Source organism: Coptis chinensis, chromosome 9, assembly GCF_015680905.1.
Source record: "Coptis chinensis isolate HL-2020 chromosome 9, ASM1568090v1, whole genome shotgun sequence".
In the NCBI taxonomy this organism is placed as follows: Eukaryota; Viridiplantae; Streptophyta; class Magnoliopsida; order Ranunculales; family Ranunculaceae; genus Coptis; species Coptis chinensis.
Genome location: NC_141464.1, coordinates 49986251 through 50011322, shown reverse-complemented (window position 1 = coordinate 50011322; position 25072 = coordinate 49986251). Strand labels below are relative to the sequence as shown.

Below are 25072 nucleotides of genomic sequence, written 5' to 3'. Positions count from 1 at the left end.
CATCCCATCTGTAGTGCCTTGTCTATACTCTATACAGTTGACAATAGGTTGACACTCGACCACAAAACATGTTTCTATCCCCAGACCCCCAATATATACACCAACTGTTTCGCCATCACTATTTCTGTAGAGAACCTCCCACCCAGCAGAACCCAGATTGCCCCTTGAAGAGCCATCTGCATTGGCTTTAGTGATTCGAATAGGTGGTCTGCTCCAGTTGCATTCTAGTATCTTCGGCGCTTTTCTGGGTTTGCCTTGTAGACGAAAAGAACTTAGAACAGCAAGGTCTTTGTCCGTGATACCACTGAATTGTTCAAGAAAACTAGTAAAAGTACAAAAAAGAAAAGAGCCCTTAGAATTCTTCTCTGGCCCTATTTCCAGAGTAAAGCTGGTATCTTGAATGTGTATATAAAAGGTTAAGTCATTAGCTTTCAGACCAATCTAAATAGCAATTAACACTGCAGTAGATGTTCTCTCATAGGTGGATACGATATCACATATCACTTTGGTCCCATTCGCAAGTGATATCTCTGTCATGTCCTCTAAGCATCCAAGCTACGCCTACCATCAGACTGGTTGATAGGACTTGTACAACAAATACAAACCTATGGAACCGTGCACAACACTGTTCACTCAGCACATTCTACTTCAACTAGCTACGACCTGCATGCTTCATACCTTTTTCCAACGCTACTGGAAAGAGTATAGATGAACAGAAGGGCAATGTATCACAGGCATAAAAACTACATTACCCTTGATAAGCTGAAAGAATCAAGTGAACTTGGTAATTGTTAAAGGTCACCATAGAAAGCAGAATACAGAATGTCTTCAGAACCACAATATTTCCATTAACTTGTGAGATCATCACATTTAACTTACTAACGTATATCACACTCTGATCATTAGAATTCAAGCTAGTGCAAATACTAATCGATAGTTCAAGCACGTATAAACACTTCTAGTTTGCTACGATAAACTACTCGTATCATTCAAAACTCCGAAAAGAAAAAGAACGAACTTTTCATCATTATCAACTTCACCACCACACATGATCACCCACTTGATCAAGTTACCCACCACCACCAGATCCATATTTCTTACCAAACATAATCAGCTGCAGCTTGTCATAACCAGCTAGCACACCAGCACCTGCAACAGCACGCAAGATGTTTGCACCAGCACCCTTGAAGAGAGACTTGGCCCCTTCATTTTTGATAATCAGTGAGAATGCATCCAGAGAGCTCTTATACTTAACAGCTTCTCCTGAGGTCATCATCATCCTCCTTCGCACAGTATCAATTGGGTAGGACGCAAGCCCTGCTCCTACTGTGATTCCCCATCCTAACAGAAAACTTGCTAGAAAACTATCCTGCAATTAGCCAATTACCAAAGTCAAAAAACAAACAATGAGTACATCATTGCCATCAACTCCAACTAATGGAAAGAAGAAATTTCATGGCACTACTCTATTCTTTTAAACCAAAATTGACCAACCTGCATATTTCCAACCAAGACAACTGGTTTTAACGAATCATACATTCCGAAGTACAGACCACGGTACACAATAATCCCAACACAGGAGATGTTAAACCCACGGTAAAGTCCTGCGATGCCATCAGATTTGAGGGTCTTCCTGTAAACATCAATCAGACCGTTGAACTGCCTTTCACCACCCTTTTTAGCAGCCTTCGCATCATTGGCTAGACGTGTTCGAGCATAATCCAATGAATACACAAATAGGGTAGATGCAGCACCAGCTGCACCTCCTGAGGCCAGGTTACCGGCAAACCATTTCCAGTAGCCATCTCTGTCTTTCTTGAAGTTGAATAGTCTTTTAAAGTAATCTTTGAAAGCAAAATTAAAGGCCTGGTAATATACATTCAGGGTTAAATATCTAAAGGAAAGCCTAGGAAATGCTTAAATAATTAGAACCACAACTCTGAAGCCAAGTCCTTCATTTACAGGACTGGGAATTTGGACTGGCTTAGAAAGCAATGAAGAAGAACCAACCTGAGTGGGAAAGTATCTAATAACATTGGCAGTATTTCCTCTCCAAAGAGAAACGAAGCCCTCTTCCTTGATTGTTCTGCCAAAGCAGTCACCAATTCCCTTGTAGGGCTCCGACAAGCGACCAGCTTTGATCATCTCATCTTGATTTTGGATCAAGAGCTTCACTCGCTCAATAGGAGCAGCTGCGGTTTTGGAAACCACAGCAGACACTCCCCCCATAAGGAAGTCAATAGCAAAACCCGAAATGCCTTTCTCCGATGGTGCTTGTACAAATACAGGAGGGCGCGAAGTCACAAGAGAAAGACCACTGTTCTGAGACGTGGGCAGAAAAGGACTTTGCAATCCTCCATTCACATATGCACCAGAGAGATTGTAAGCACTTGTGGTCCTAGGCTGCAAGTTGGGAGAGAGCCGAGTAAAGAGCTGAGATTGCCCACGTAGCTTTTGAAACGGATTATCAAATCCATCCGCCATTTTGTAACACAATGCGGAACTACAGCAGCAAATTTTGAAATCAGAAAGAGATCACAGAAATCCCATTAAATTAAGAATTGAACATTCCAGCCAATATTTTTCCGATATATAGAAAACATGAACAACAATTTCCTTGAAGCAATTATTGTCTAGAATAATTGTACACAAAGAAGAAGAAACAAAAAAGGAGTGCATAATTGCGTTGTGCGAGTCCGCGACAACTTCCCAACTTCTACTGCTTAGAAGAATACAATACCATGTGTACACGGACAACCCTAATTTCTACTGCTTCATAATAGTCCATCAAGAGTAACTTGAGAATGACAGTGTTTAGAAACACGTTGATTCTTAAAGTTAATCCCTAACCCTTTAACTCCCCTTTTCCCCTAATCCTCGATGAAGGAGGGAATTGAAAGATCGAGGAAAATATCCGGATGAGTCTGGAAAAGGAACAGATGTCATTCTTTCATCTCAAAATGATCCGAGAAGAGGCTGTACTGCTCAAGGACACTGCACAAACCCCACTTCTATTTTGTTCCCCGTCTGAACAATATCTAGTCTGAATTATTCCATTCATGGTTATTCTAAGGCCTACAAACTGACGAAGGGGAAAAAAAAGAAACAAACAAACAAAAGAACAGGAGGCAATCTTTATATCACTCAAGCAATCAAACTGATAATAATTAAAACAATATTACTTATAAAATACAAATACAACTAGAAAATGTTCTTAAGAGCGTCAACTAAATTTAAGCACATTTTTCTCTTTTCATAAAAACCAAAAGTAATTAAGAAAATTATAACTCTGTGTAACTGTGTTTGTCATCACAAGTTTGGCATTCCACCATATATGCATATTGAAACAAAAGCTAGATAACTAACAGCATAATTTTCAAGAACCTATGCACTCAAAAGCGCGTGTCAGGATTAATGTCTTGTTTGAGATTACTCTTAAGGGGTTAGTCATATATGCACCTAGGCCATCACCTAGGATAACCTCTAACTGCATACTGATCTTTTTTATTCTTTCATGTAAGGGTGGAATTCGAGCTAAACGAGCCGAGATTTACTATACTCAAGCTCGGCTCGTTTATTACATGAGTCTTAAATTGAGCTCGAGCTCGGCTCATATGGTTAAATGAGCGAGCTCGAGATTAAATGAGCCGAGCCCGAGTAGCTCGGTTATTTTACACTACAAAAATGCTATTTGAGCTAAACGAGCTGAGTTTCATCAAACTCATTTGTTACACGAGCTTTAATTTGAGCTCAAGCTCGGCTCATATAGTTAAACGAGCGAGCTCAAACCGAATTGAGCCCAAACCGCTCGGCTGAAATTCCACCCTTACTTTCATGACTTCTCCCAAGGATTGACCAAAAATTCATCTGATTTATTGCACTAAACAGTAAAAGCTAGCTCTTAAGTACTACAACTCCATGACTGCCAGAATCTAAAATATTTCATAAAACCCTGTTGAAGTATGTCGTGTCGGTCTCACACATTCTATAAGTGTGAGACCGTACCTTATTTAGCTTGTTGCTATTTAGGTTATTCCATCTCTAGTATAAATATATGTATTGTAGGTTAGGGTAAATATACTCTAAACCCTACCTTCTTCTTGTGTCTCCATCCTTTCTTCTTCTTTTTCTACACATTCAATCCCTTTAACCTAACAAGCTAACCACCATATGTATCTTCTAGCATAAATAACTTGGTATCGGAGCTGACTCTGTTTAGAGAATGCTAGGAGAGAGATCCTCAGTTTCAAGGTTCAAGTTTTAGTATTAGTTGGTGTCTTAGTATTGTTTCGGCTTCCATGAATCTCGGTATTGATAAAAGGAAACGTCGTCTCCACAGTTTTGCGGTTTCAGTATTCTTTTTCATCAAGTGAGTTTTTCTTCTCTTTACAATGACTGATGTTGTTCCAAAATCCGATGAATTCGGTAATACGTCTGTTTTTCTCTGTTGGTATGACCTCTGTCAAATTGGAGGGTGTTGCCAATTACCTTCAATGGGCATAGGCAGTTACTATTTATCTTACTGGAAAAGATAAGGAAAATCATCTGATAGATCCCCCAGATGATAAAGGAAAGACAACCTGGACAAAAGATGACGCCTTGGTTAAGAATTTTCCTGTGGAATACTATGAAGAAAGATGTTTGTAATACTGTGCAGTTTTTTAAAACCTCGAAGGAGATTTGAGAGTATCTACAATAATCATACTCTCAATCTCTGAATACTTCTCGTATCTTTCAGTTGTATGAGAACATCTTTGATCTCACTCAAGGAGATATGTCTATCTCTGAATATTACAATTCTCTTCGTAGCAAGTGGGAAGAATTGAATATATATCACCCACTTCCTACAGACATAAATCAGTTGAAGAAACAAATAGAGGAATTTTGAGTCTCCAAATTCCTATCTGGGCAACGTCCCGAATTTGCTAATGTGAAAGCCCAAGTTCAAGCTGAATCTAAGCTCCCTACTGCAATGCGAGGCTTACTCGTTTGTCTCAGATATCGCACCTCCTCCAAGGCACAATGACAGTGCGGCTTTATTGATCCCTCAAAGCAGTAATAACAACCCCTTTTCTGGTCGTGGTAATGGCAGTAGAGGAGGTAGAGGGGGTCGTGGCCGTGGGGGTGGTCGTACCTAAGAAAGTGGCCGTGGTCGTGGTATTGGCAGTTTTGAGCCTTGTGAGCATTGTGGGCGCACAAATCATAGTGCTGATTTTTGTTGGGATATAACAAGACGCCCACCTTTGCACAAAGCCAACAATGCTACAGTAGTTGATTAGAAAGTGACTGATTTTCAACGAGTTCAAGAAGACTTTGCAGCCTTGATGAAGCGGATACAAGCTATTCTCAGTTCATCGAGTTTGTCCGACTACCCCACTGCGACCCTAGCCGATTCAGGTAAAACATGTCTTCATACAAGTGGTAACAACTCTTGGGTTATTGACTCAGGAGCTTCTGATCATATGACAGGTAATCCCCAGTTGTTTTCTAGTCTTGCGTATACTCACACACCATCATATGTCACATTAGCAAATGGGGCTAAGGCTAGTATTCTTGGTCGGGGTATGATAAGAGCCCAAAACTGTAGTTTTAACCCTGTAACAGTCATACTATTAGACCAATTATGTGAGTAATAATTAAGAGTTAACACTGATTACGTGTTTTTATGCATTTCAGGCTTCAAAGTCTATTATGTGCAGAAATGTGCCACTTTAGCGAGATAAAGGAGCAAAGGTCGGTTACTAAGGAGTTCCGTGATTAAAGGTCAAGATTCAAGAAGACAAAGCATTTCTAAAGCCCGGTCAAAAGCTGAAAAGTCGATGCGGGCAGAAACAACACACAAGTCAGCAGAACTTCCGAAGGCCGTATCTTTGGACTCAGACCTCAGAATGGGGCCTACCTTATGTCAAAACGACCGGCTCGGAAAGAGCTGTCCAATGGTATGAGCCTTGATCCAATCAGAGGAGTATAAGTAGACGAAAAGTCTGTTGAAGCCAACTGCAGCTGAATAGGCCTTTTTGGACTTAAAGAATTAGGTTTTGGGCCTGATTCTCTGGCCCAAAACATGGCTCCAAGCCCATGCACGATTTTTGGATCTGAACATATAAAAACCAAAGCTTAGCTCTTTGTTAATGGTAGATAGTTAATGGTAGCTAGTTAGACCTAAAAATATATAGAATTCTAGATCTAGTTTTCAGTAGATTAATTAAGTTTAGTTCCATTTCAATTCTTGTTTTAGATTAAACTCTTAGAATCATTATTCTTAATTAGTTTGATTAATAAAATTGCTAGTTTGTCAATTTCGATTCTTGTCATTTACAATTGTGTAGATCTAAATTCCCTTATTACGTAGATAGCTAGACTTAGATTAGTTAAATTATTAATTTAGTATTTGAATCATTATTTTATTATTCATTAGATTAATAAAATAGTGTTCTCCATAATCTAGTTTCATTTCCATTAATTGTTTAATTTCAATTCGTAGATTTAATTATTTGTCATTATTAGTTTAATCCAAATTATTGCATTAGTAGTTTTGAATTGGGTTTAAACAAGCAAAGTTTCAATCTTTTTATCATGTCTTGTTTGAACTCCATTGGGAATGATAGCGTGATGATTCTCGGCTAAACCTCCATTGAGGGGGTTGAGAAGCCTTGATTAAAGCTTGATTCTGATTATCGTAGAGTCGTCGTATATTTCCTTTTCACTCTAGAAACGATTAGTTCACCATGAGAATGGGTTTAATCGTTCACATACTAGTTATGAATTGGTAGAAATGCCATGGTAATTAGGGATTAGGAGTAACCATATTGTTCCACGAAGCAGTTCAATTCGGATTACGACGACTCATCGTTAGTAGAATTAAGTCGAGTTAAGGTGGAATCAATCCCCCTCTAACTCCTTATCATAGAATCGACGTAGCATTCCCATAGTTGTCCTAATAGTCGACTAGTTGTATCTTGTGGGTAGTTGCATCGTAGTCTAGTTGCTATTCGTAAATCTCTCATTAGACTTTAGAGTTAAGAGTACTTATACATAGAGAACATAGCATGCGGAAGGACTAGGAGTGGAACGAATCACTCTACTCTACTATATCTAATAGAATTGAGAGTAGAAAACTTTGATAAAATATAGGCACGTAAGATAGTTTTAGTTTGCTTACGTTTTGAGATCATTGTTCATTTCGTAGGTAAACTACCAATTTTATGTTTTATCAAATGGCGTCGCTGCCATCTTAGTTTCACTTTCGCATTGTTTTTGTAGTACAAGTACTTTTCTTAAAGTCCCATTAAACCCACCCACCCTTGTTTGATTCATACTGTGGTTTTTCGAGTCAGCGTTGGAAAGTTCATAAAAAATATACGCGGAGTGACCCGATCCGGCCTTCTAACCGCGCACTGCGCTACCAAAAATCTGTAACAGCGGCGACCGCCCCATGTGGAGCGACCCGCCCCTAAAACACTTTGTAACTTCAAGTTACACGGAGCGACCGCACCCCTAAGTGCGCGACTCGCTTCTAAGCTAGAGTTTTCGGATTTCTACGGTTTTGATTCGAACTTTGATTTTTCAAGTTTTTCGGTGTTCTAACTTGTTATATACACTGAACACCCGTAAACAACACGCTATTCATAAAGCGAAGCAAGGACGAAATCAGGTATTCCTTTCTTCCACACCTCGCTTCTTTACATTTAGAGGTTTATACTAGTATATCGAGAATAGTTTGGAGTGTTGATGTGTTTAGCTAAAATTGGTCTTAGCCTTGTATGAGATTAAGGTCCGGTCGAACAAAACACCGAGCGTAATTACACAACAACGCGTTAACAAACAAGTCTATCTAGTATACCACCCACTACACCTCTAGCTACTATTTCACACACACCACCTGACATAATGCCCGACGAAGGAGAGACTCTTCTCTCGGACTTTTATAAAGCCCTAAGCGATAGCCCCAAATCTTGCATCGTTCTAGCAGACCCAGTGGGGGATTTCCGAATCCCCCCAAATATTTTTAATTTGTTACCCGTTTTTCATGGATTAGACCATGAAAAACCTTATCGGCGGACATCGCGTAGGATTGAACAAGTCCTAACAACATTCCACCATCCTACGGTTGGTGCGGTACAAATTAAACTAAGGGTATTCCCTTTCACCTTAGCCGATAAAGGCGTCTTGGTTGGTTTGGCCCAGCGCCTAATGCGTGGACACGTGGGCTAAACTTGTTCAATTTGTTTATGGAACATTTTTACCCACCCCTAAAGACGGATGAGATGCTTTCCAAGATTCATTTCTTTCGACAAAATCCTCATGAATCATTTTTCAGAGGCTTGGAATTGTTTCACCGATCTTCTTATAGAGTGTCCACATCATAACTTAGCGAAAGACACGTTAGTTCGTGCCTTTTTCAAAGGACGTCTACACCACCATAAAGAAGTCTTAGACATAATGAATGGGGGTAGTTTCTTAAGCAAAGGAGCCTCGGAGGCTTATAAATTTTTAGAGGATCAAACTAAGCGAAATAACAACTGGGGTGGGGTAGTGATGATATCCACCGCTCCGCTAGTTCATCAAATACAATTAAGGCCGCCGAGATGTTTGAAATTAAACATGATCCCGAGCTTAAAACTCTAATCGAATCACTCACTAAAAAGGCAGAGGCCATTTCTGTTCAACAAAAACCTATCCCCGTCATGAATGTAAATTCAAATCCATGTAGTTTCTGTTGGAGCCCTGAGCATCCCGACTTCCACTGTCCTATAGCCTATAAACAGGCTTGTTCCATTAATAGTGAACCTAACGCCCCTTGGAGACAAAATCCCAACTTCGGTTGGAGAAATAACCAACACGTCACACCTCCAGGGTACAATAATCAATATGTTAGGCTAACACACAATTTTAACCAAGCTCCACCACGACAAGGACAGGGTAAGGGTAATTTTAATAATTATAACAACCAAGTGCAACCTCGACAAGGTCAAGCACAAGGTCAAGGTAGTTATAATAATTATAATGCTAATAGAGGTATCGTTCAGGTAAATAATAATTATCAAAATCCACCCATAAATAATTCACGCGAAATAGTTCCAGTCACACCACCCGTGACTACTACACCCACACAACCGGATCGTCTTGACACCTTCATACAAGTGAGCCAAAAACTTTTCCAAAACATGGCTCAATCTAACCAACAACTTACAATCCGTTAATAATTTAAGCCAACAGTTGGCCCAAGATAAATCCTAACCCAAAGGTGTGTTTCCAGTCACGAAATACCTAATCCTAAAACAACAAAACACGACTTTTGAGGTAACCGATAATACTAGTAATGAATATGAAAATGTAGGTGAGCTAAAGGCCATCACCACCGCTCTCCGCAGAAGTGGTTGATAACAAAGTAACTATGCCTATAGTTACCCCCCCAAGAGTCCCCTATACCGCTATTTTACTAGATACCGAAATAGAAACTGAAGAGCCTACCAGCGTAGAGGTACCCGGTTACAACACAACCTAAGAAACATAAAGCCACGGTTAAACATCCAGGTGATACCATTGCTAAATATAGACGAAACCACCGTTTCCACAAAAATTAGCCATGTTAACTAGGGATACTAATTAATTAGGAGATTAGGGAGGGGCGTTTTCAAGAATCTAACTATAAACCTTCCCTTCCTCGAAGCTATTAAAAGCTACCACACCATGCTAAGTTTATTAAGGAGTTGTGTACTACTAGGCGTAAAGACAAATATACCAAAAGACGATTTTTAACGAACAATTCCCAACTCTATCGAACATAATGGAATTGTTAAGTACAAGGACCCGATCGTCCCTATCTTGACAATGCACCTTAGGAGATTCCTATATGACGACCGGCGTTATTAGACACGGGGCTAGTGTTAACTTACTCCCGTTTTATTTGTATAGACAAATAGGCCTAGGCGAAATGCAACCCACTAAAATGACATTGCAATTAGCTGATCGGTCTATTAAGTATCCTAAAGGGTGTGGTCGAAAATGTTTTGGTAAAATTCAGGATTTCTACTATCCGGCTGATTTTGTCATCCTCGATACGTAAGTCGTTAACGACTCTGTCCGATCATCTTAGGGCGCCCTTTCCGGCAACCGCCAATGCGCTCATTAATTGTCGCGATGGTTCAATGTCCATGTCTTTTGGCCATCTTCTTTGTTGAAGTCAATGTTTTTAAAACAAAGACACGCGATTACCCGATTCGCCTATGGATGGAGAGGTTAGCATGATCGAGAGCTTTGCTCGAGATTATTTCAACAACACGTTCCTCGATAATCATATGCCCAAATTTCTTTCCTTTGGAAGTTCAGACTCAACATTTTCATCCCTACACTAGTCGATACACATATTACGGATGAGGATGAGATAGATGACTTTCTCAAAGATGTAGAGGACTATCATAGTAACGCGTGGATATAACCAATCTAGATGAGGAATTGATGAGTTTTTTAGAGGAGGTGATGATTCACCCTATCAAGAACTACTTTGCACAACATCCACCTCAACTCCCTCCTTCCACCCTTTCAAAGGAATCTCGAGTTTGCACTTTCGATTCTTTTGTTTCTTCAGGCTTCATAATTTTTTAAATCCACCTAGTAAACAAATACTTTAGAAAGACAAACCATTTGACACCTTCATTTTCAGACTTGAGACAGTCCCTACCTACACTATGAATGAGTTTTGTGCTAAACCCACATCCTCATTTTTTCCATGCTTTCCTTCTACAACTTATCCATATCCACCATATTCTCCACAACCATTCACCTTCCCACACTTATTTACTAGAACACCCTCTCGTTCAAAAATGAAAAAGAAGGTGCATGTTAGGTTACGTAATAGGGTTATCCGACTTCGCTTTCATTTCACTAGGTTGCGTCATAGGAAATCTTGGTGCTTGATTGTGTTTGGATATGTTTTATGTGATATTTATTTATGGAATGATCCACAACTATTTCGGTTGTTGATATATGATAAACTGCATGTTCATACATATGTTTAGATAAAGTCTCGAGTATCTGATTATAAACAACTCAACTTTTGTGTTTGTTGCATTTCCTTTCATTTCCATATATTGGTGAGTGCACCATTAAGGTAACCGGGCCCTCCCTACGGAGTGTGTGGCTGTAAGTACCGGATCCTAAGTCCACGTTTAACATAATTCACGTTTTCCACTCTTGCATGTTTTCTCGGATTTTTGAGTCATGTTTCTCTATGGGGTGAATTATGTCTTTCTTGTTATTGTTTTTCTTTTTAAAAATATATATATATATATATATATTAAAGAATAAACATAGTAATCTAGGAAGTCTTGGGAATCTGTCTTTAAAAGACCCACTGCGAAAAAACAAATTTTCTAAGCTTCGTTTAAAAAAAAATTTGTTTGGGGGTGGGGTGTTCGTGTTTCCGTCCTAGAATGTTTTATATCCCATTAGAGTTGTTTAGGCCGTTGAATTGTATTACGATTCGGGTTGACATAATCCATGAATTTAGAGTTCAGTCGTTCGCATAACGTACATCATGCATGCACTTCGAGGCATTTTCCACTATCTTATATGTCATCTACGGTCGGAATAAAGTGTTTTATGGATCATTAGATTGGAAATTCTCTCTGATCATTTCCATATCTCATTCACAAAAATCGGACCGGTAACGAAGCGGCAATTTTGATTTGAAGTTTCGCGAAAAATCGAAAAATTCAAAAATTTCGAATTGGGCTTGGGCCCAACCCGCGCCCACCGGCAGCGCACCCGCGCCCTTACCTTTGCCCCAACAGTCGCGTCCATCTTCTCAAACTTCCATTATCAAACAAAACCAAAACTTAAAAACCTAAATCCAAAAATTAAACAAGAAACCAAATTAACCCACGCCAACCATCAAAAATCCAATTCAAATCTCCTTTAAAACCAAACCACCACAAAAACCCGAAAATAAAAAAAAAAAAAAAAAAAGCCGGCCACCACCACCACTGTTTGGTTCGGTCGGTCAACTCAAATTCCAACACCACATCCCTTTTTAAACCCCACTACATTCCAAACTCTAAAATGGCTCAACAACGCCGAATCTTGCCGAGGAAGCATTTATCTTGGCGACCACCGCCGTTTTACGGTGTGAAATGATCGATAGAGACTGGAATAGCTTGTGGTACTCAACTGAAGCCTTTTACCACGAAGACTTAGTCCGACGGTTTTTTACAACACGAAGGAGGTGGAGGGACTAGAATTTTTGTTATGGTGGCTAAGAGGAGGAAGGTAGTAACTATTGGGTTGTTGTTGAGATTCTAGGCATTCGCCTAGAATCCATCCGATGTCGCATTGCAGGAGTCCCAATATAATGGGGTAGAGCCATTGATGAACGCGTGGCGATTCACGGAAGGGAACTACAATGCGAGATCGATTGTGTTCGCCAGCATCCCTAAGAACCAACCACCGGCTACAACTCGATGGATTGGTCGGAACGCCTGGGGAAGGAGAAGGTCGGCGACATCGGTCCGAGCGCCTCCACATTTTATGGATACTCCAGAGCGTATACGAAGTTACGTATCTTGGAGTTTTGCTTAGCATGATTAGGGGAGTAGGGAAGTCATTTGCACCTCTCCCCGTGTTGATAACCAAGATCATTGAAGTTGAGAGAAAGCGGCTCAAGCGCCCGATAGGTCTTACATCACCCTACACCGAAATCCTCGCATCTATAAGGAGTGTGTCCAACGAGTTTGGAGGTTGCCTGAGGATAGGATAGAGGACGAGGAGTATGGTGGAAATGAGAATGCCGAGGAGGATGGGGAAATGAGAATGTCTCGGAGGATGAGGAGGAATTGACTTGTTTTGATCGCGGATGCCCCGGAGAGGTGTTGGTCGGATCGTAACGCATGGCCGTAATTCATCGTGGCATGCGTTCACTCAACACTATCTCGCGAAGACCTCCGGACTTCGACAGGCTACTATCCATCATAACTTCGAGATCCGATCCCGTGGGAGGATGGCGGTGGGAACAGATGAGGGGCGAGCTAGAAGCTCGGCGCCGATTCGGCCGACATGCTTGCACGATTCCCACCTCACGGGATTCTCCTTCCGAGGACACACCATCGAGGCACTGGCGCCGTCGCGCCGAAAAGGCGAATGGTGCTGGCCCATCGGAGCTCGGGAGCCATCTCCGGCGTGTGCCCTCCGACCGATGCGAAGTGGTTAGGGATAGTATCGTTTGATGTTTATTTGTAGTTTCATTATTGTTATTTATTTTAATGTAAGTTTAATTCCGTAATTTGAATTTTGTAGTGAAATGTACTTGAATGAAAATTTTAATATAATGAGGTTATTTTTCATTGTCGTGGTTGTTTAATATTGATCCCACCTTCCCAAATTGTTTGGGGGTGGTGTTATCTATTCCAGCATGATTTTTATATGACCTTTGTTTTAGAATTTATTGCGGAGTCAAGGTGAAAATATGGCCGTTTAGGCAAATCTATAAATTAGTATATGAAATCTCGATTAAATAGGTAGATTCTATCCTAAATTCAACCTAAAAGATACTAGGTTTGTTTTAGAATCAAGGAAATGAGTTGTTTCCGTTTTGGGTTTGGAAAGTTTAGGATTTCGAACCGCCAGAAAAACTTTTGGCAACTTCCGATCCGTTTTAGCAACTTTAAACCTATATAAACTTCATTCATTCTACACTCACAACTCACACTACACCTAACCTTCATCACTCACCTTTCACTCCCACGATTCCCACGTTTCGCCTCAATTTCGATCTTCAAGATTCGGGAGCGCTGCTGGAGAGGAGCGCACTCGCTACCGCAATTTTTTTTTCAGAATTTTTGTCGAGCGCCTTTTTCAAGGTGAGCATGACCGGCCAAACACTGGAATTCCAAAATCTTCATAGCAAGACTCAAGCGCTTCGGAGAGAGCGACTCGCTACGACTTCCGTGGACTAGAAAAATTCCAATTTTTTCTGCGGGTAGTTTCGGATCATTCGCAGCTATTCCAGGCGTAATTTTGAGATGACATCTCCTACCTTGATACCGAACAGTCTTTCAAAGATTTGTTCCAAAGCACTACTTACGGTGCTTGGTTTGTGGCGATCACATACGTAAATTTGGGAACCGCTTATGGTAAGACGATCGCGCTTTATTTCTCCAACACTAGCATCTTATTTTTACGATAACTGCATTTTCTTTGAGAGACCAGATGGAGAACAAGTGTTCTCCATCAACATCAATAATGAACCAATGGAAATTACCAGGTTCTTGCTATTATTTGTGCTTGGACTTGCTATGCCCGCTAAAATACAAGACCCATGGTGTTATTGGGTAGATAATATGTATGTCTACACTTATGAGTTTTTGCATGAGTCGTATGGCGCAAGCATTTTCCATATCGAGGACCAAGGGGAATATAACGTCGCCTTTGGTAGCCTGTCCATGAACATAAGAACTGTTATGTTTTGGATCATGCTAAACATTTTAGGGGAATGGCGTTTTTCTTCTGTGAATGATGCCACTTGCAGCGTCTTCCTTGCTTTAGCCACGGGACGTATGTGTCATGACCTTCCCCGAACCTTGATGTCTAGTTTAGCTCGATCCCATAGCATGAGGCATAAGTTCCTTCTTATGCCTGTTCTAATTTCCCGTATTATGCTATGTTTCTTTCCTGTTTTTTGTACACGTTTCACGGATTGGATTACGGTCGACACTGTAAGACCCACAAATAGTATTATTTGATCTTTCCGTGCAATGACTTGGCAAGGGTGGAGGATACAACCTCATCAGGTTGCACCCTACACCCCGTCAGACCAAGTGGCTCTTAATAGGTTAGCAATAATAGATGATAAATGGCGGGAAGCCTGGCAAATTATCATGGCATGGCAGGACGCGAAGGAACCTCACTTCTTTATAGAAGAAGAGGATGAGAAAGATGATGAGTAATGCGCGGTAGATAAGGTCAGTTTTAATTATAGTTAGTGTCTGCTTATGTCCCAAGCAATTTCATTCTTGTTAACCCCATAATGGGTAGAACTCGTATAGAGTTGCGTCAGTTTTTATTTTCTATATTAGTACGTTCTAACTTTGTTTTGCAGATGTTCCTAAATTTCACGCGTTTCAATGGTATTTTTCCTACCCTCTTTATTTAAAATACTTTGAGGACAAAGCATGCTTCTTGTTTGGGGGCATAGAAACACGTGTAATTAAGGCATCTGTTAGGATATAAATATGTATAATATGTATTTGTTTTCTAGTCAAAATTTCAAAAATTCAAAAATATAAATAAATAAGTTCATGCTATACACTTAAGAATATTGGTATTGTTTTTCCTTCTCTATGCTCTTAATAATCTAGAAGTCTCAATAGATTTTGCATTAGAATAATTTTAGAAACTTAGGTTAATATATAGGTAATAATCTTTGCATCTATCTATAAATATATTACAGAGTATCGATGATTGTTAGCGGAAGTTTCAAATCTAGGCTAGAGTACTTATTCTACAAATCCTGTGAGAATATAGCCTAAAGCCTTATATGAGCGAAACATTTGAGAAATGACACAAGGGAGAAGTAAAATCCGGATAGAGAAATCACATGTCCACTTGCTTGATCACTAAACCATATCCTAAGCGAGAATTTAGGCTCTCTTTGGATCGATATAGCCAAAAATTCAAACCTATGAATTATTTTCCGCTAGTCGCCCCTCTGAACCTTTCTTTAGCCTTTCATAAACCACAAATCCTTTACCCTGTTACAAAACAAAACAAAATAAAAAATTCAACCTACCCAATTTAGATAAGTCCGAGAATAGAATGAGGAAAAAGAAGAAGAAAAACCCGTGTATACAAAAGTTAGTTAATTGCTTCAGAAAATAAAGAAAAGAAGTTTCCATCAAAAGAAAATAAAAATAGAAATAGAAATAAAATAAAAACTCCAAAAATAGAATAAAAGGGAGTCAAAAGCCAAAAAAAAGAAAAAGAAAAAAATATGGCTAAGGATAGAAACAAAGTATAGAAGCAAAAGAAAATAACAAGGTTTTCTCTAAGTTACATAATATGAAGACTCTATTATCTCAAACTTGTCCTTTTTGAATATCCATTTCTTTCCTTCTTAAACCATCTCCTAATCCCCGCAACACCTAATAAAGACCTCTAGCTCAATTAGGAATAGGTTAGTGTGATAGTAAGTGGCAGATGTGTTTGATCGACTCCGGCTTCCTTGTTGTCATTGAGATTGTAAGGTAAAGTGTGCCCACTGCACACTGGAGTAGAGGAACTTGAGTGGAAAAATTAGAGTGTTGTATCTTGACTATTATTGTGATAACCTACTTAAGGACGCTATCCCGAGTTTTAGAAACGAACCTGCTAGGCATTTCATAGTATTACTCATTGTATATATGTTTATTGTAGATGATTGATTATTATGTATATATTAGCTTAGGTTTCGACTTGATTACTCTATATGCATTGCTAGTGAGAGGTATAGTTAATTTAGAGCATGAATAAGGAAACAATAGTTTTATTTCTTAGTCGTTGTAGTATAGATGAAGTTTGTGAGTACCTTCAGTGGAAAACTCTCACGAGGCTATAACTCGTCTACTAGGGAATTCCTCATGGTTTAAGGCCTTGTTGCATATGGTCAATGCAATCAATCAAGTGAAAGCGAAAGTAGTTAGAACTCCATTTTTGGTCACTTATTCTAATTTCTCATCTTTGCTTGAGGACAAGCAAAATGCTGTTTGGGGGTGGTTTGATAAGAGCCCAAAACTGTAGTTTTAACCCCAGAGCGATCATACTATTAGACCAATTATGTGAGTAATAATTAAGAGTTAACGATTCACGTGTTTTTATGCATTCGGGCTTCAAAGTCCATTATGTGCGTAAATGTGCCACTTTTAGCGAGATAAAGGAGCAAAGGTCGGTTACTAAGGAGTTCCGTGATTAAAGGCCAAGATTCAAGAAGACAAAGCCTTTCTAAAGCCCGGTCAAAAGCTGAAAAGTCGACGAGGCGTAAACAAAGACACAAGTCAGCAGAACTTCCGAAGGCCGTATCTTTGGACTCAGACTTCGGAATGGGGCCTACCTTATGTCAAAACGACCGGCTCGGAAAGAGCTGTCCAATGGTATAAGCCTTGATCCAATCAGAGGAGCATAAGTAGACGAAAAGTCTGTTAAAGCCAACTGTAGCTGAAGAGGCCTTTTTGGACTGAAAGAATTGGGTTTTGGGCCTGATTCTCTGGCCCAAAACATGGCTCCAAGCCCATGCACGATTTTTGGATCTAAACATATAAAAACCAAAGCTTAGCTCTTTGTTAATGGTAGCTAGTTAGACCTAAAAATATATAGAATTCTAGATCTAGTTTTCAGTAGATTAATTAAGTTTAGTTCCATTTCAATTCTTGTTTTAGATTAAACTCTTAGAATCATTATTCTTAATTAGTTTGATTAATAAAATCGCTAGTTTGTCAATTTCGATTCTTGTCATTTACAATTGTGTAGATCTAAATTCCATTATTACGTAGATAGCTAGACTTAGATTAGTTAGATTATTAATTTAGTATTTGAATCATTGTTTTATTATTCATTAGATTAATAAAATAGTGTTCTCCATAATCTAGTTTCATTTCCATTAATTGTTTAATTTCAATTCGTAGATTTAATTATTTGTCATTATTAGTTTAATCCAAATTATTGCATTAGTAGTTTTGAATTGGGTTTAAACAAGCAAAGTTTCAATCTTTCTATCATGTCTTGTTTGAACTCCATTGGGAATGATAGCGTGATGATTCTCGGCTAAACCTCCATTGAGGGGGTTGAGAAGCCTTGATGAAAGCTTGATTCGATTATTGTAGAGTCGTCGTATATTCCACTCTATAAACGATTAGTTCACCATGAGAATGGGTTTAATCGTTCACATACTAGTTATGAATTGGTAGAAATGCCATGGTAATTAGGGATTAGGAGTAACCATATTGTTCTGGCAGCGATTCAATTCGGATCTGACGACTTCGTTGGATAGTAGAATTAAGTCGAGTTAAGGTGGAATCAATCCCCTCTAACTCCTTATCATAGAATCGATGTAGCATTCCCATAGTTGTCCTAATAGTCGACTAGTTGCATCTTGTGGGTAGTTGCATCGTAGTCTAGTTGCCATTCGTAAATCTCTCATTAGACTTTAGAGTTAAGAGTACTTATACGTAGAGAACATAGCATGCGGAAGGACTAGGAGTGGAACGAATCACTCTACTCCACTATATCTAATAGAATTGAGAGTAGAAAACTTTGATAAAATATAAGCACGTAAGATAGTTTTAGTTTGCTTACGTTTTGAGATCATCGTTCATTTCGTAGGTAAACTACCAATTTTATGTTTTATCAGGGTACTATTCAGTTAACTCGTAATATATCACTTGTCTCAGTCTTGCTTATTCAAAATTTCCCCTTTAATCTATTGTCTGTTCATCGTCTCACCCAATCTCTTCACTGTAATATCATGTTTTCTTCCACTCATGTTGTGTTTCAGGATCTACAGACAAAGACACTAGTTGGTGGGGTATGAGCACGGGGGCATCTATTACTTTCAAGATGATTATGGGCACTCTCACCAGAAGTAGGCTCTTACAGTCTCAGTCTCTCCTGTTCAGTGACATAGACGTCTTGGTCATCTTCCTCTGGCTAGTTTGCGAAGTTTAGTTCCCAGTATTTCTTCTAGTATTCAGTCTTTATGTTGTGAGGTTTGTGAGTTAGCTAAACATCATCGTGCTACTTACAAAAGTAGGTTAAATAAGTGTTCTAGTACTCCTTTTCAGTTAGTCCATTCAAATGTCTGGGGTCCTTGTAGAACCACTGGCCTTTTTGGAGCCAAGTATTTTATTACATTTATAGATGATTTTTCTCGTGTTTGTTGGGTCTATATTATGGAAAAGCGTTCTCAAGTATTCTCTATTTTTCAAAAATTCTATGCTGAGATTACTAATCGGTATTCTGCACATATGCATGTTTTTCGAACTGATAATGCCAAAGACTATACCTCTACAATATTCCAGAGTTTTTTAGATGACCATGGCATTACACATCAAACCTCCTGTGTGGATACACCTCAACAAAATGGGGTTCTTTGAGAGAAAGAAACGGACCCATTCTTGAAGTTGCCCGATGCTTAATGTTTCAAACAAATCTCCCAAAGTTTTATTGGGCAGAGGCAGTCCCATCGCCACATACTTGATTAATCGTATGCCCTCTTTCAAGATTAGGAGGGCAAAACACCACACTCGTTCTTTTCCCGGTCAATCTTCTTTCCATCTTCCCCTCGGATTTTTGGTTGTGTCTGCTTTGTTCATAATCTTAAGCCAGGTCATGATAAGTTAGACTCTCATGCTATTAAGTGTGTTTTCCTTGGGTATTCACGTACACAGAAAGGGTACAAGTGTTATAGTCCTCATCTGCACAAATCATTTGTCTGTGCTGATGTTACCTTTTTTGAAGATGTCCCGTTTTACTCTTCAGAAGGGAAGATGTCCTCTGAACCATGTGAGGATTATGTTATGCCATATGGTGGTGATGGATATGATCTTGGTGAAAATGACGGAGCGAGTGAAGAAGGGCTACCCGCGCTTCACGATAGCCTTCCGAGAGGCGCGACCCACGGCTCCCCTCGATGGTCGAAGTTCCAGCGATCGAGCGACCGCGCGCCATCGATAGCCTTCGGGAGCCTTGGCGCGCCAAGTACTTTCCGGTTGCCATTCCAGAGTTTGAGGCCAAAAGTTCAACTGCTCCGCTGCTCTCACCTCTTCCCACTGTGTTTGTGGATCCTATTGCCATTCCATCTGACCTTGATGTTCCGATTGCACTCCGAAAACTTGAACGTCCACCTACCAGTATGCGTCTTCCTAGTAAGTATGCTCAGTATTCTATTTCTAAGTATGTTTCCACTGATCATTTACCACCATCTGTCAAGTCTTTTGCTACATCCTTGTTATTTGTCTCTGTCTCGTCTAACTACAGGGATGCTCTATCTCATCCTGGCTGGAAGCAAGCAATGGACTAGGAGTTGAGTGCCTTGTATTCTAATGACACTTGGGTTCTTACAGATCTTCCTTCTGGGAAGAAAGCAGTTGCTTGTAAGTGGGTTTTCACTATTAAGCATAATCCGGATGGTACTATTTCTCGTTTAAAGGCTCGTCTGGTTGCAAAAGGCTTTACCCAGACATATGGTATTGATTGCTCCGAGACGTTTTCTCCGATTGCAAAGCTCGCCTCTGTGCGTATTGTGATTTCTCTTGCCGTTCATCATCACTGGTATAACACCCCGTCTTTTAATTGCTTTTCCTATAATAATATTAATATTAATAATAATAATAATAATGAAATAGATAAAACAGAGATAGGATATCCAGTAGTTTTGGATAAAAGCCCGTAAGTAAGTAGATAGGTTTAAAACCCTTATTTTTCGGGGAGGTTTTAAAAACCAGAAAATAGGGGTTTCTCACGTAGAGTTTTTAGGGAAAAACAAAACGAGAGTTTTAGAAAAAAAAAAAAAAAATGGTTTGAACAAGAAAGATCGGCCCGGCCAGCCGGCGATGAGGCGTTGGGCTTTCGGGGTTTCGCTCTTGGGAAGCTGTTCGGTTTTAAAACAGTGAGTAGTCTGAAGTTTTTTTTTTTTGTTATATTTGTTTATGCTATTCATCCCAGTAATACTGTTTTCCAGAATTGAAATAGTGTAAACCTCTTTAATGGTGTCGACTGATATATACGAATGTCGCAGTACCACAGTATGTAAAACTCTGTTAATGGTGCCGACTCTATTAGATACCATTACCATTTTTAAATACGACAAGAAATCAATTCGACAATTTGAGAGTTTAACTGTCAAAGACTTGACGAGGGTTGTTAATGGCGTCACCGCCATAACCAAATCGTCCAAAGTTTTGTTGTGTCAGAATGGGTTGTTTTGTTTTTATGAATGTTAGACTGTTGGGATGGATGAACTGTGGAGTTGTGAACTGGGCGTGGTGAAGTAGAGGTGGTTGTTTAAGATGAGGGGAAGTGCTGTGAAGCTTGAACAGCCATTAATGGCGTTCAAGCAAGAACCTAACCGTTTCGTGTTTGTTGTTGTTTAACTGTTGTCGGGTTTGATTGTTTTGTTGTGAGGTTTTGTTAATGGTTGTTTGGGTGCTGGAGAGGGGACAATTAGAGCTATGTAGAGCATCAATGGTGTCGATTTGGATTTTTTGCAGTATGATGAAATCATGAATTGTTAAGATAGGTGTGTAGGGGTTGGAAAAAGAATGAAAACCGCTGGGTTATTTTTAGTTATGGGTGGCCGGTGGTGGCTGCATCGGTGGTGGAGGCGCTGGTGGAGATTTCATGAGGAAGGAGATGAACAGTGACCCACGATTTGGGCTTGGGCCAAATCGTGGTGGGCTATATGTTTTTGTTTGTTTTTTTTTAACTTTTAGACTATGGGCTTTTGGCTTTGGGCTTTTGGGTTTTTGGAGTTTAGGCTAGGTTGACCAATATTGACTGTTGACCAGAGTGGACTCTGACTTTGACTGTTGACCAGAGTGGACTTTGATTTTGACTTTGACCAGTTGACCCGAAAATTTGACTTTTTCCTAAAATTATGATTCGGTCTATTAGGATAAGTCTAGGACAATTAGCATGTTTGACTTAGGCTAAGACCTTTCTAAATATACTTGTGTACGTGTATTTACTACTTTGTGATTTTTCAGTCTTTTACGATACACAACGTTATGACACTTATACATTTATGAAATTAATAACGCGTAAACCAAAAATAATTGAATCAAGATTTTTCCTTCGTTCTCTGAAATAAGTTATGCAATAAAGTTCAATAATGCGTAAACAAAATTTACCGCACCCTTTTAGAACTCTCCACGCCTCAAGTTTTAGAATTGAGTTTATGACTGATGAAGTCATATGTTAGGTGGGCATTTATTGAATGTGCCATAAATGGCCCGTTAGCGTTATATAAGGGGATTCATTGAATGTGCCATGAATGACCCGGGTATTCATTGAATGTGCCATGAATGACCAGATGGTTGGGACTGCCCTAAAGAGGAACTAAGGTATTCGCCTTGCGGGTTAGTTGAATTCCTTGAGTGTACGGGAATGTAGGATTGGGTATTCCTTGAATGTGGCAGGAATGACCCAGGGCATTTATTGAATGTGCCATGAATGACCCGTTAGTGATATGATAGGTATTCCTTGAATGTGGCGGGAATGACCTAAGGTATTCATTGAATGTGCCATGAATGACCTGAGTTTTTGTGCCCAAAGAGGCTGTGAAATATGTGTATGAAAGCCCAAAGATGGCTATGATATTGTGGTATTCGTTGGGAGAGAGGCACACAGGAATGTGTGATTTGGCAAATGTGTGGAGTGCAAATCGTGGAGTAGGTACTAAAGGGTGGGTGTATAAGAAAAGTAATTGATTAATTGACAAGAGAAATTGATTTGATTATGCGAGTGTGTTTGGGCTTACTTTTGAATCTATATAAGATATCTACATATGTTATATACAAGTTCTAACTTTCTTTTGCAGGAGGGTAGGACTTAATAATATTTTTTGCAGGGACGCGGTCCTACCCTTATACAGCGGCGGACATCGGTAAGTGTAATTCAATTATTTAGATATTAAAAGGAGTTATTAGAATGAGTTAATAAAATGAAAGTTTTTGCTTGGGAAGAAACTATGCGGTTGAGATGACGGAACTACTGCCTTCCAATTTGAGAATGATTAGGTTATGATAGATTTAAAGTGTTAGTTGGATAAGTAAAGTTTGAAATGTTTATATGTATTTAGTCTACTCATACCAAAGAAATTCCATTTGTCGACCCATGTTTGCTTTGTTTTTGTAGCGTGGGTGTGTTTCTTGGGAACATAGGGGAAGGCGATGGAACCGGGCGATTGATTGGGATTCTTGCCTAGAGCAGTCCGTTAGTTTTCTTTTAGGTCTGATTCCTATTGGAAGGATGTAATAACGTAATTTACCTTTTTCATGGCATGAGAACATGGTAGTGAGGAATTTTATTCTGAGAGTTTGTTTGATATTTTATTTGGAAGGATGTTATCTTAATAAAGAAGTTGCGGATAATTATTGGGATTATTTTATTTTAAGTTGTTTCTTTTATGACATGGCTATTAGGGTTTGTATGTGTAGTATCCTCCGTCATAGTCTGGGTTTTTAAACAAGTGAACCTAGTGACGTTTGAGATATTTATATTTCAAATATTCACTTTGTTATTGTTTAGAAATTCGGGCTGTGACAACTGGCCTCTGTTTCAGTTGGATGTTAAGAATGCCTTTTTACATGGCGATCTTCTGGAGGAAATCTATATAGTTCAACCTCCTGGTTTTGTTGCTCAAGGGGGGAAAGTCTGTCGATTAAAGAAGTCTCTTTATGGGCTCAAGCAGTCTCCTAGAGCTTAGTTTGCGAAGTTTAGTCAGGTTTTGATGGCTAATGGAATGACTAGGTGTGAATATGATCATTCCATGTTTTACCGAAAGACCCAGCAAGGGATTATTGTCTTAGTTGTGTATGTTGATGATATCATTGTCACAAGGTCCGACAAACAGGGTATTGATCGACTTAAAGTCAATCTCTCAAGACAGTTCCAAACCAAAGATCTAGGAGAACTGAAGTATTTCTTAGGCATTGAAGTTATCAGGTTCCCTGGTGAAATTCATCTCTCACAGAGAAAGTATGTATTAGACCTGCTCAGTGAGACAGGTAATTTAGGAGCTCGCCCAGTAGAGACTCCTATGGATTCGAACGACAAACTCCAGTCGGATGTTGGAGAGATGTATGCCGATATTGAGGGATACCGTAGATTGGTGGGAAAACTGATCTATGCTACTATTACTCGCCCCGATATCTCCTTTGCAGTCAGTGTAGTATCTCAGTATATGCATGCACCACGGATTCCTCACTACCGTGCGCTTATTCAGTGATTCGAGGTATTTTAAAGGTTCTCCTGGTCGTGGATTGGTCTATCGTTCTAATGGAAATTTTGATGTTGTTGGATATTTAGATGCTGATTATCCAGGATCAGTTTCAGATAGACGTTCCACCACTGGGTATTGTACTTTCCTTTGTGGAAATTTGGTGACATGGAAGAGTAAAAAGCAAACAGTTGTGTCAAAGTCTAGTGCAAAAGGTGAGTATAGAGCTATGGGCAAAGGGGATGGTGTGAGTTAATGTGGATTCATAATCTTCTACATGAGTTAGGTTTCGAGGTACGACTACCGATCCTCTTCATTGTGAAAATCAAAGTGACCATTCATATTGCTTCTAATCCGGTATTTCATGAGAGAACTAAGCACATAGAGGTAGATTGTCATTATGTCAGACATAAGGTTGAAACAAAGGAGATAAGTACTCCTTATGTGGTTTCTCGAGAGCAGTTAGCTGATATCTTCACCAAACCAGTGATTCGTCCAGTTCTGAGTTATATTGGTAACAAGCTGGGCATGAGCGATATCTATGCTCCAGCTTAAAAGGGGGTGTTGAAGTATGTAGTGTCGGTCTCACACATTCTATAAGTGTGAGACCGTACCTTATTTAGCTTGTTGTTATTTAGGTTATTCCATCTCTAGTATAAATATATGTATTGTAAGTTATGATAAATATACTCTAAACCCTACCTTCTTCTTGTGTCTCCATCCTTTAACCTAACAAGCTAACCACCATATGTATCTCCTAGCATAAATAACTTCCCAACTTATTTTCTCCTCATAAGTTCACTACATCCATTTCTACACCAAAAACATTGCCCTCTCTTTGATCCTTGAACATATTATTTATTTATCATCAATACAAATGCATGACTACAAAACAATACAGTAGAGCATAACTATAAATAATAATAATTTTTTGGAGCTAGAAAGAGAAAACGAACCTGAGAAACTTGGTTGATTATCGGCAAAATGAAAGAGAGTGACTAGAGTTTACATAATGAGGCAACTGGGGTTTTAGCTCTTATTACTGAAACGCCCCTAAGGTTTATCAACACTGGCAGTTTTAGGACATTGACGAAGTTATGAGTACTTGGA

The 25072-nt window shown here is 39.4% G+C and overlaps 1 protein-coding gene across 6 annotated transcripts; it reads right to left on the bottom strand.

Moving 5' to 3' along the window:
• Window positions 1–823: 823 nt before the first annotated feature.
• LOC147476488 (ADP/ATP translocase 1, mitochondrial-like) lies at window positions 824–25072 on the bottom strand. Of its 6 annotated transcripts, none has more exons than XM_086583577.1 (4): window positions 24919–25072; window positions 2011–2503; window positions 1495–1866; window positions 824–1369 (listed from the first exon to the last, which is right to left on the bottom strand). In XM_086583577.1, the coding sequence occupies exons 2-4, from the start codon at window positions 2482–2484 to the stop codon at window positions 1070–1072; spliced, it is 1146 nt and encodes a 381-aa protein (XP_086439703.1). In that variant the 5' UTR covers window positions 2485–2503; window positions 24919–25072; the 3' UTR covers window positions 824–1069. The 6 variants fall into 6 exon arrangements, with proteins under 6 accessions (XP_086439703.1, XP_086439702.1, XP_086439698.1 ...); XM_086583576.1 differs by lacking the exon at window positions 24919–25072 and adding an exon at window positions 3385–3500; XM_086583572.1 differs by lacking the exon at window positions 24919–25072 and adding an exon at window positions 3367–3472.